Below are 12,573 nucleotides of genomic sequence, written 5' to 3' on the forward strand. Positions count from 1 at the left end.
TGTCCCTTCTTCTCAGAGAACGTGGAGATTAAATACTTGTCTCCTCCAGGATAAGCAATTCTGTGATCACATAGAATCAGCAATTCAAGTTTATTTCTCTTTAAACTCACCCCAAGATAATTCTTGGATTTCAGTGTGGGATGCATTTAAGGCATATATAAGGGGTGTTATAATCTCTTATAATGCTCACCTAAAGAAAACTAATAAACAGGAAGTGGATACCTATGAAGCTGAACTTAAACATCTTGAGATCCTACACCAATCGAACCCTAGTGATATGCAAACTCTTAAGAAACTACAACACATTAGATTTCAATATAATACATGCCTTAGCAAAACAGCTGCATCACAGATTTTTATGAACACTGCCAAATATTATTCAGATAGTAACAAATGTGGCCAGCATCTTGTTTCATATCTTAAAGGGAAAAGGAATAAATCCACAATTTCAGCCCTAACTACTGATAATGATACTCTGGTCACTAATCCCAATGAAATTCTTACACAATTTCACGAATTTTATTCTACCCTTTACTCGACTGAGACAAAACAAGTTGGGGATTCCATCCCCTTTCTTAATGGCCTCACACATAATTGCTTAGATGAATTGGACAACGTTGGCTTAGAAACTGAAATAACTTTAGAAGAAATAAATGAAGCAATAGGTCTAATGTCTACTAACAAAGCACCCGGACCTGATGGCCTGCCATCCGAATTTTATCAGGTGTTTAAAAAATGGCTTTCTCCACACTTACTGGAGTTTTATCACTATTTGCAATCCACTGGAGACATTAGGGGATCCTTCACTGAGGCAACTACGATTGTACTGCCTAAACCAAACAAAGATCCTCTTAAAGTTGGTAATTACAGACCACTATCCCTAATCAACTCAGACGCTAAAATTTACGCAAAAATTTTAGCCACTAGATTGCAATTGGTATTGCCTAAATTGATTAATACAGACCAAACTGGATTCATGCCCAATCGTTTGTCTTGCGACAACACTAGAACTTTTGCTCATGTAATCTCCTTAGCCAAAAATATAGATTATCCACTTGTAGCAGTTGGATTAGACGCTGAAAAAGCTTTTGATCGTGTTGAATGGCCTTATTTATTTGCTGTCATGTCATGGTTTAGATTGTCTCCTATATTTATTAACATGGTTAAGGTCCTATACTCATCACCGACTAACAAAATATATGCTAACCAACATTTTTCCTTACCCTTTACACCTAGCAGGGGGACGAGACAGGGGTGTCCCCTGTCTCCATTGCTCTTCAACATAGCATTGGAACCCCTTCTAATTGCAATTCGCGCATCACCACACATACAAGGATTCACATATGCTGGGGTGGATATCAAACTGTCAGCGTATGCGGATGACATCTTATTATATATCACACCTGAATCCTTATCTCCTTTACTACAACTACTGGCAAACTACTCTACTCATTCTGGATACAAACTGAATCTATCCAAATCAGAAGTGATGCCATTAAACTGCCCGGAAATTGGATCGTCCATTAAAGATCTTGGTCTGATGTGGTCGCCTGACAAATTGAAATATCTTGGTTTACACTTCACACCTGACCTAGAAGAAACTTCTGAACACAACGCTGCCCACATTCTGGACTCGGTTAGACTCTTAACGTCTTCTTGGTCCCCATTGAAACTATCTTGGTGGGGAAGGATGGATACAATTAAAATGATGGTTTCTCCAGTAATCAACTACACGTTGAGCATGTTACCAGTCTTGATGAAATCTACCTTCTATGCTAAATTGGACAAAATACTTACAGCTTTCCTTTGGAACAACAAACCACCTCGTATTAGTCCACAAAAGCTCAGAAATGATAAAGAATCAGGAGGTGTGAACTTTCCCAATTATAAAAACTATCATATTGCTTTCTTGCTGAGGCAGGGATCCAGATGGCTTCATACCACTGACGTCACCTCTGCACCACGTTGGCTACTACTGGAACGCTCGCTTGTTACAGCTACTCATCTGGCAGACTTACCTTTTACTAGACAGAAGGATTCTCAACACCTTCAACCAATCATGGCATCTACTTGTACAGTTCTAAGACACATAGATGCAATGTTTTCACCGACATGGAACGAAACTACGCAACTACCACTCTGGGGAAACTGTAAAATCCGCATACAAAATAAACCGACTTACAACTCTTTATGGCAATCCAAAGGAATTCATCGTCTATGTCATCTCTACTCGAATTCTACATGGATTCCGTTTCAAAGACTGGTGGAAAGTAACAAACTACCACAAACTCATTTCTTCAAATGGATACAACTAAAATCAGCCATAACAGCACATTTGAAGCAGCACCCGATTAAGGACGAACTTCCTAATTTGTTACTATTGTGTGAACAAATCTTGTACACCAGACATGAGGCATCACAATGGTATAAAATCATGAGAAAACATGATACCTTCTCACTTACTACTCTATACTCGTTATGGCATAAGGATACAGGTTTAGAACTTGAAGTATCTGACTGGAGTGACATCTGGAAAAAATCGCACTCAACACTTGCTTCCTCTGCTTCGACTCAGTCCCTCTTCTTCCTCATCCATAAGGCATTCTGGACTCCAATAAAACTGGCCAAGATAGCACATAAGGATAACCCACAGGATGGTAAATGCTGGTCCTGCCATTCATCTCCTGGAACCTTGGATCATATGATCTTTCACTGCACCATTATACGACACTACTGGTCTCAAACTTGGCGCACCATCGGTGCCATATTACACATTACAGAACCTATTACATTAGCGATAGTAGTGTATGGCCAGCAAGGTCTCCAGACTCCTCTACTTGACCCTCAAGCCAAGTTACTTAAAGCTTTGCTATCCATTACTATAAAACAGATACTTTCCAATTGGAAGAATTCATCTACACTGTCTTATTCTGCATGGTGGAATCAAGTCTGCCTTATTGCCAAATTCGAATTGGTAGCAGCTGAAAGGAAAGGATCTCTTCAAAAAACAAACCTCATTTGGCAACCGTTCCTGGACTATTGTCAGGTCTGATATGAAATCACTGTTGTGTATGTATATATATAATAGATGATCTGGATATTATATAGCCAAGCAGTCAACCCTATTCTTTTTCTTTTTCCTCTCTAATTGACTATTTTGATTTTAGGTTTCTTATTTAGTTTGGCAGTGCTATGGCTGATCTCAGAATACTTTCCATGTAATGATATATAATGATGCATTGCCTTAGTTTGATAGCTTGATCTTGCTGTTATATGGTTTTTGTTCATTTCTGGAAAATCTCAATAAAATTATTTGAACTTAAAAAAAAAATTCATGGGGAAAATGTCAATTTGCAAAGTTTTCCCAACAGTAGGTTTTTCTGGACAGCCCCAGTTATACCTCTTTATCTACTGACATTTTAAACTACTTGAGGTGTGTTTTCCAAGTGATTTTTATTCCTGTGGCAGGTGCCAGACTAACGACGCTGAGGTCTGTGAGGCAGGGGAAGCCGGAATGTTCTCTGGATTGTCTCCGCTGGGTGTCACTTGGTGATAAGTGAGCATAATAAGAAATGACAACAGATAAAGACTAGCGTGGCCCATCCAGTCTCCCAGAAGGATGGCCAGGCTTGTGCCTAGGGCTCCGTTCAGGTTACCCCCCTCCCCTCATTTTTAGGTAGTAGCTTGACACCTGGTGTGGTTTAACCCGACCCTCTCTACGCCTCATTTTTCATTCTTTATTTCCATTTTGTTGTGAGTGAGAATGCTCTATAACAGTTGGCCACATGAATGTAAGGGCGCAGACAGAAAACTAACAAATGGCCATAATTCACTGCCAAGAAAACTCAATGTGATGACTGAATGAACATAAATTATTACCAGGATGATCTGCTATCGTTTACTTCTGTCTTTCCAAAGCAGCTGCTAATACTGTCATAAAAGTCGTGTCCTGTCGTCGTGGGACATTTTCTGTCTATACTTCCAATAATCTCATGGACGGCATCCATTCAATGGCAGGCCACAGCAGCCCACCCCTGCTTTATAGGGTAACGCGCCCTCGGGGCTTCTCAGCAGTTTTGGAGGGCAGCTTTCAAGTATCTTGGATGGAAGTCTTGTCATGCCTGTGCTAATCCCAGTTTGACCTTCTCACAAACCTCTGCTAAGTGGAATTTTGTTTTGTTATCTAGAGTGGGTGGTCTGTTTCCTGGCCCTGGGGGTTTGGACACATTCTGTAGTAATGATGGCGATTCCGAAAGGTTTTATTGGTGTTGGATGCTGGATGTTGTAAATCATGCAGTCGATATAGTATATAATGTAATGACGCCTCTTACTGGACCAACATCAGAATATTTGGTAGGGTGTCAAAAACGCAAAGGACAACGGCGTGCCAACAATCCCACGCTGACACCTGAGCACAGGAGAAAAGCGCACCACCGCTTCCGCAGTTTTGAGGCATTTCTTTATACAGTCTTAGGGGGGCATGGGGGGAACCCCCCAACTACACATAGAAGTCCTCACACTCCCACTGAAAACTCCCGTTTTTTCATTCTTCAAGAGTTTTCAATGTAGTGGGGGGGAGTCCCTCCCTCCCTCCCTCCCTCCCAACAGGAGCGTAGTGGGGGTTTCCCCACACACACACACCCTCACACCGTAAAAAGGAACACCTCAAAGCTGCGGAAGCGGCGGTGCGATTTTCTCCTGCACTCAAATGTCAGCGCGGGATTGTCGGCACACCATTGTCCTCCGCGGTTTTTACGCGTCACCAAATATTTGGTGTGGGGGAGGGTTGAGAGTCTGAGGGAGACATTGGCAGGGGTCAGGAAGAGAGGGGAGACAGATGCCAGACCGTGGGTAGGGGAAGAATGAAAGAGACAAACAGATGCCGGACTACGGCGGGGAATTAGCCGGGTGGCATGCCCTCCCCCCTAAGAAAGCCCTACAGAGAACACTTTGTCCAGCTGGCAGGGGCTTCAAGAACCCCCACCAGCCACGTGAAGGGATGGGTGTGAGCCCAAAGTAAATGGTCCCCAGCCCTCCTGTAGCTACACCAGTGCTCCGCTTTATACTGGCAGGCAGGGGCATTTTCCCATTTCACTCCTCTCCTAGCTGCTGCTGCACAATTGCAGTTCTGGGGGTCCCTTCTCTGAGGAGGGGTGGCTTACCTTGCAGGTACATTTCTTCGCCTTCTGTGAACATCTGGTTGCATCTGCTGCATTGTGCACAGCTGGGATGGTAATGTTTGTCTCCAGCCTAGGGGAAAGCAGAGGGGGCAGAGAGACCGTGAGCCCGCTTTCTTTCTTATCAACAACTTCCCCCAGCAGGAAAATGACCCCACAGAAACCAGGCATAAATTCCCAAATAAAAAGCCCCCCCCTCCCCACCCAAAGGATCTGATTCTGTAAGTAGAGCCTGCCGCGTGTCAATCGCCAACAGGTACCGCTCCCAGAATCGCGGCTCCCAAAGACCCTAGACGCCGGAAATGTATTTATTTATTTATTCGGGTTTATATCCCGCCCTCCCAGGGGATCTCAGAGCGGGTTGCAAATTTAAAATAGGGCAGGGTTCTACAGGCTTACATTTCCAGCGCCCGGGGTCCTTCCTGGATCACGGCCAGCTGTGCATAGTGACGCCGACGTCCGGTGCCACCCCTAAACATGCTCACTTACGGTCTTCAGCATCACTACACATTACTATGCTGCCGGAGCCTGCATAGTGGTGGCTACCATGTTTCCCAAAAAATAAGACAGTATTTTATATTAATTTTAGGCCCAAAAAATGCACTAGGTCTTATTTTTGGGATATGTACCTGATCATCTCTCCCTTCCTCTCTTTCACCCCAATTCTTCCTCTTTCCTTTTTCTCCCCCACGTGCAGCATCTTTCCTCCCCTCCCTCCCATCCCTTGTGCAGCAGAACCCTTGAGCGAGCACCCCCCCCGCCCCAGAACCCCTATCCTTCCCTCCCTCCCATCCGAACACCGCCAACCGTGAGCGAGCCCTACATACCTCCCTAAGCAGCGTCATGCCAGCAGCACTCTACACAGGCTGCTTCGACCTTATCCGCCCGCCAATTCACTCTGCCACATTACTGATGACAACATCAGTAATGCGGGAGAATGAATTCACAGGCGGACAAGGCCAAAGCAGCCTGTTTAGAGTGCTGTCAGCCCGACGCTGCTTATGGAGGTACCGTATGTAGGGCTCGTTCGCAGTCGACGGGGTTTGGATGGGAGGGAGGGAAGGATGGAGGTTCGGCTGAGCAGCGGGAGCGGGTGCTCAGGGGAGAGGGGGACAGTGCTCGCTCAAGGGTTCTGCTGCACAAGGGATGGGAGGGAGGGAAGGGGAACTGCCGGCAAATCCCGGGACTAGGACTTATTTTCGGGGTAGGTCTCATTTTCTGAGAAACACGGTATTTCTTTTTTGGGAATGAGGGTTTAATTGGGTTTTAATGGAGCAACCCAATTATTACGCCACTTAAACTCAATTATGGAATGCTAGCATTTAACTAGTCAAGCGCTTATGGTTATCTTTTTAATTGATATACAGTGTTCCCCTGGTTGTTCGCGGTCGGCGGTTCGCGGTCCCGGTCATTTGCAGTATTTTCGGACTGTGAACCGCCGACAAAGAGAGGGCAGCAGGAGAGAGCAGCCAGAGCGCCGGCGAGTGCAGGAAATCACTTGTGGTTCGCTCCGACCGCCTCTTTCTGCACGAAGTCGGGCCTTATCTAATCAGGAGCTGCTTTGACACGCAGCTCCAGATTGGATAAGGCCCAACTTCGTGCTATAGCCCTTATCTGCCGCCATCTTTCTATGAAGAGGCGGTCGGAGCGAACCGCGAGTGATTTCCTGCACTGGTGGCGCTCCGGCTGCTCTCCTGCTGCCCTCTTCAGGCTCCCCCATGAAAAACCGTATTTGTGGTTTTTTGAGATTCGCGAAGGTGCCTGGAACCCCTGCGAATCTTAGGGGAGCACTGTACCGCTGTTCCTCTGCAGATACATAACATCGTATTTCTATACCGCATAACCATAAGTTCAATGTGGTTTACAAAAATGACATAATCTACAAAAAAGGACCACAGATAACTACTCAGACAAATTCTTAGGGAAAAGATAAGATTTTAATTGTTTCCTAAAGTGTTCATAAGAGTGAGAAGTAAATAAGAGTGAGTGAAAATCTTTGTCATGAAAAGCTACTTGAAATGAAAGCAGATGATCAGCCTTTAACAGAGGGAAATACAAACAGAGCATGTGATTTTCTAATGTTCTTTTTTTTTTTATTTCTTTATTCATTTTAAAAACATAAGTAAGTGCACAATATAATACAATCATATAACTCTATAAAATCACTTAAATACAATAACAATTATAATCTATGACAAAAAGATATATCACCCCCCTCCCCCATAATTATATCCAGAAACTACACTCAAATTGAGAAATTGAAAAATACATTCCAACCTGCCCTCCCACCCTGGACGTGGACATGTATTATGACAGGGGTTGCCATACAGCTTATTCTAAGGAATTGGAAAAACTGGGATAGACTGAACTATTCCTTTTGGTGGGAGTCTCTCTGTCACGTTTTTTTAAGATGGAATGTAACATGGCCCTACATCAGGGACATTATAAGAAGTTTCTGAAGATTTGGGAGCCATTGTCAAAATTTTGCAAAGAGTGATTGCTGATTTTCTAATGTTCTTATGGGATGCAAAAGTGGGGCTTGGCCACAGATGACTCTGTAACTTATGCAACCAAAGCGGTTTACACTATATTGACCAGTAAGCGGGTACTCTTAAGTATTTTCCCTATCTGGCCCAGCAGGCTCACAATCTAACTAGAGGACCTGGGGCAACTGAGGGTTAAGTGACTTGCCAAGGGTCACAAGAAGTGGTGCTGGAATTGAACCCGCAACCTCAGGGCCACTCCTCCACTTCACCCCCAGCGCCAGTTATTTTCAGCAATTGAACTCGTCAGGAGCCATTTCTTGCCAGTAAATCGTGTTGAATATCGACCCCCACCCACCCACCCTCCTTTTCCTGATGTTCATAGAGAGCTGCATCCAATTGCAGCTGAGGCGCTTTGAATTAAATCTACAAATTGAACCTAGATGAGCATGCTATATTTTGGATGGGGTCTCCTGACGAAGTTAACGAAACGCGTCAGGTCCTTCAAGACAAGTGTTCAAAATTCTGACCTTATTGGTCTAACGAGATTGAGACCCTGTAAACATCTTCAAGATAAGAGTTTAAATTTTGACCTTTTTAGCCTTACAAGATTTGTCACAAAGACATGTGGGTATAATTAATGTGTTCTCATATGCAATCATTGGGAGGTAAGCTCCTTAGTGGGGACAAGTTTCCCAGGAGCGTCATATATATTCCACATATACAATTTGGGGGGAAGCCACTACTTGCCCTGGATCGGTAGCATGGAATGTTGCTACTCTTTAGGGTTCCAGAATCTTGAGATTCTTTGAGATTCTGCATGGAATGTTGCACTCTTTGGGGTTCCGGAATCTTTGTTACTCTTTGGGATTCTAGAATCTTGCTATTCTTTAGGATTCTGAATGGAATGTTGCTACTCTTTGGGGTTCCGGAATCTTTTGTTACTCTTTGGGATTCTAGAATCTTGCTATTCTTTAGGATTCTGAATGGAATGTTGCTACTCTTTGGGGTTCCGGAATCTTTTGTTACTCTTTGGGATTCTAGAATCTTGCTATTCTTTAGGATTCTGAATGGAATGTTGCTACTCTTTGGGGTTCCGGAATCTTTTGTTACTCTTTGGGATTCTAGAATCTTGCTATTCTTTAGGATTCTGAATGGAATGTTGCTACTCTTTGGGGTTCCGGAATCTTTTGTTACTCTTTGGGATTCTAGAATCTTGCTATTCTTTAGGATTCTGAATGGAATGTTGCTACTCTTTGGGGTTCCGGAATCTTTTGTTACTCTTTGGGATTCTAGAATTTTGCTATTCTTTAGGATTCTGCATGGAATGTTGCTACTCTTTGGGGTTCTGGAATCTTTTGTTACTCTTTGGGATTCTAGAATCTTGCTATTCTTTAGGATTCCGCATAGAATGTTGCTACTCTTTGGGGTTCCGGAATCTTGCTTACTCTGAGATAATGGAATGTTGCTACTCTTTGGGTTTTGGCCAGGTACTAGGATCCTGGATTGGCCACCGAGAGAACGGACTACTGGGCTTGATTGGTCTGACCCAGTAAGGCTATTCTTAGGTTCTAAGAGATTTCTACTATAACATACAACTGCAAATTGTATCGTTTGTCTATGCATTATGTATGTCGACCTGTAACCTATTCTGATCCCGTTTGGGAGGACGGGATATAAAACGCTAAGGTTTAAATTATTTGTTCTGGATCTAAAGTATTGATAAATACTGTTTAGTTAGATAGATAGATAATGATATATTTACCGTATATTATACAAAATGTTGCAAGTTTTCATGTTGAAGCTGGAGTTGGTACATTTTTACCGACTCCACTTGAGCCCCAAAATGCTTTTTATTCTGACTGCAACCTTAAGCTAAAGAATACCAGCTTCTGTGAGGTCTTCTTTTTTATATATAAGTCTTTATTAATTTTCCAAACGTCAACAGTGCCATACACCATCATGTATACATATGATAAATAAAAGCACATTAATCTTGCAAATACACATAAACAACCATTTTATCCCACCCACCCATCCAATGACTAGTCATTAAAAACACAGAAACATAGGGCTCCTTTTACAAAGCTGCGTTAGCGGTTTTTAGCGCACGTAGCATTTTAGCACGCAGTAAACCTGCGCTACGCGGCTAGAACTAACGCCAGCTCAATGCTGGCGTTAAGGTCTAGCGCGGGCGGCAATTTAGCGCGTGTTAAAGCCCTAACGTGGCTTAATAAAAGGAGCTCATAGATTCTTTCTATAACCTTTCCCTATTTAAAGTAGTAATGTAACCCCCCTGAATGTCTATATTCAAAAGGCCTAAAATTAAGATAATGAAGAAGTAGCCCCCAACCCACCCCCTGGGTGTGCGTGAAAATAAACAAAAATGAGTTATAGACAAATGACAACTATAGTGAAGGGTGTCAGGTCACAAGCGCGCCGGGACAAAGGCGCGCCCAGACAATTGAGCGCAGCACGGAGGCGCGTGCCGCTCTAAATTACTGTTTTAGGGCTCCGACGGGGGGGCGTGGGGGCGCCGGCGTTATGGGGGGTTTGGGGGGTTGTAACCCTCCACATTTTACTGTAAACTTAACTTTTTCCCTAAAAACAGGGAAAAAGTGAAGTTTTCAATAAAATGTGGGGGGTTACAACCCCCCAAACCCCCCACAACGCCCCCACAATGTGGCGTGATGTCTATTAAGTAAAGTGTGGGGGGGTTCCCCCCCACACACCCCCATCGGAGCCCTAAAAACAGTAATTTAGAGCGGCGCGCACCTCCGCGCTGCGCTCAATTGTCTGGGCGCGCCTTTGTCCCGGTGCGCTTTTGACCTGACTCCGGCCAAAGCAGCCTGTTTAGAGTGTTGCCGGCCCGACGCTGCTTAGGGAGCTACCGTATGTAGGGCTCGTTCGCGGTCGGCGGGGTTCAGATGGGAGGGAGGGAAGGATGGGGGTTTGGCTGCACAGCAGGGGCAGGGGAGCAGTGCTCGCTCAAGGGATGGGAGGGAGGAAAGGGGAACTGCTGGCGAATCCCGGGATTATTTGTGAAGGGCTTATCTCACTATAGTGAAGTAACAAAACCAAATCAGCTTAAATAAATTGCGTAGAGGAGAGCGACGAAGCTAGTTAAAAATATGGAGAACTTGAGCTACAATGAATGCCTCGGAAAACTGGGATTGTTCATCCTCGAGAAGAGAAGAATGCGCGGGGATCTGATAGAGGCTTTTAAAATACTAAAAGGAATCGACAAAATAGAGCAAGAAACAACATTATTCACGTTGTCAAATGTGACTCGGACAAGAGGTCATGGACAGAAACTGAAGGGAGACAGGACCGGGACAAATGTCAGAAAATACTATTTCACACAGCGAGTGATGGACACCTGGAACGCTTTCTCGGAAGAGGTTGTGGCGGAAACTACCATTTTAGGATTTAAGAGCAAGTTGGACGCACATCTTCTTGCAAGACACATTGAGGGATACGAGTGACCAAGGTCCTCGTCGGGGAACACCTAGCTGAGCCTCCGCGGGTGCGGACCACCAGACTAGATGGACCCACGGTCTGATCCGGTGCGGGTATTTCTTATGTTCTCATGCCCCAATATGTCAGCATTCATTTTCCCACACCTATAGCTGGAGCATAAATTCGCCCGCCAAAAAGGAAAATTGAGGCGATCATAATTTTTCCAACTACGGATTATCATCTGCATGGCTATCCCAGTCATAATTAAGAAAAGCCGGCATTTATAATGGTCCATGGGAGGCTTAATATGTGAGGTCTTCTAATGTTTCCCACACTGCAAAGGAGAGAGCTCCCTTCCCTAATAGCGAAGCAGTCATGAGACAGAATAGATGGAATCAAGAGTGAATTTTCCATAAACAGCAGGTGTTGACAGTGACACCCATCCACCATTAATTTTAGAAATCTGGTTTTAGAAGGGTAAAACTATTATTGATACAAGGGGTCAGGCCCTGTGGTGCGATGCAGCCCTTCCTGTTATCACTCTGCTATTAACCGCTCAACAGCCTGGCTAGAAGTTTAAATCAGCAGACTGGAAGCTGAACTGTGCTCTGGGGCTTTGAGCATATTAGAGGGTTTCTCACCCGGGGCAGATTAATTATCTGCCACACAACATGGCTGGCATGAGAGACAAATTGATGCACCTGCAAAGACTATATAAATTCCAAGGGAATCCTTTTAGCATGCCCGTGCGGTATGGCCTTGGATCTCTCTTTCTTTGAAATAAGACCAGAGATAGTTGGGGGAGGGGGGGGGGATGGATCATTATGGAGGTCCCAGTTGTCCATGACAAGGTCTCCAGGTTTTGCCTACATAACATAGGAAACATAACAATTGCCGCTGCTGGATCAGACCAGTGGTCCATCGTGCCCAGCAGTCCACTCACGCGGTAGCCCTCTGGTGAAAGACAAGCGCCCTGAGACTAGCCTTACCTGCATACGTTCTGGTTCAGCTGGAACTTGTCTAACTTTGTCTTGAGTCCCTGGAGGGTGTTTTCCCCTATGACAGACTCTGGCAGAGCGTTCCAATTTTCCACCACTCTCTAGGTGAAGAAGAACTTCCTTACATTTATACGGAATCTATCCCCTTTTAACTTTAGAGAGTGCCCTCTCGTTCTCTCTACCTTGGAGAGGGTGAACAACCTGTCCTTATCTACTAAGTCTATCCCCCTTCAGTACCTTGAATGTTTCGATCATGTCCCCTCTCAATCTCCTCTGTTTGAGGGAGAAGAGGCCCAGTTTCTCTAATCTCTCACTGTAAGGCAACTCCTCCAGCCCCTGGAGAAGAGGAGACTTAGAGGGGATATGATAGAGACTTACAAGATCATGAAAGGCATAGAGAGAGTAGAGAGGGACAGGTTCTTCAAACTTTCGAATAATAAAAGAACAAGAGGACAC

The 12,573-nt window shown here is 44.4% G+C and overlaps 1 protein-coding gene across 20 annotated transcripts in view; it reads right to left on the minus strand.

Moving 5' to 3' along the window:
• Window positions 1–12,573, minus strand: part of ABLIM1 (actin binding LIM protein 1) — a 445,444-nt gene that overhangs the window by 116,376 nt on the left and 316,495 nt on the right. For all 20 annotated transcript variants that reach the window (XM_033940562.1, XM_033940555.1, XM_033940566.1 and 17 more), the window contains one exon: window positions 5,163–5,250. In XM_033940562.1, the coding sequence (XP_033796453.1) occupies window positions 5,163–5,250 (88 nt within the window). The remainder of the gene's footprint in view (window positions 1–5,162; window positions 5,251–12,573) is intronic.

This window comes from Geotrypetes seraphini, chromosome 4, assembly GCF_902459505.1.
Source record: "Geotrypetes seraphini chromosome 4, aGeoSer1.1, whole genome shotgun sequence".
Classification (NCBI taxonomy): domain Eukaryota; kingdom Metazoa; phylum Chordata; class Amphibia; order Gymnophiona; family Dermophiidae; genus Geotrypetes; species Geotrypetes seraphini.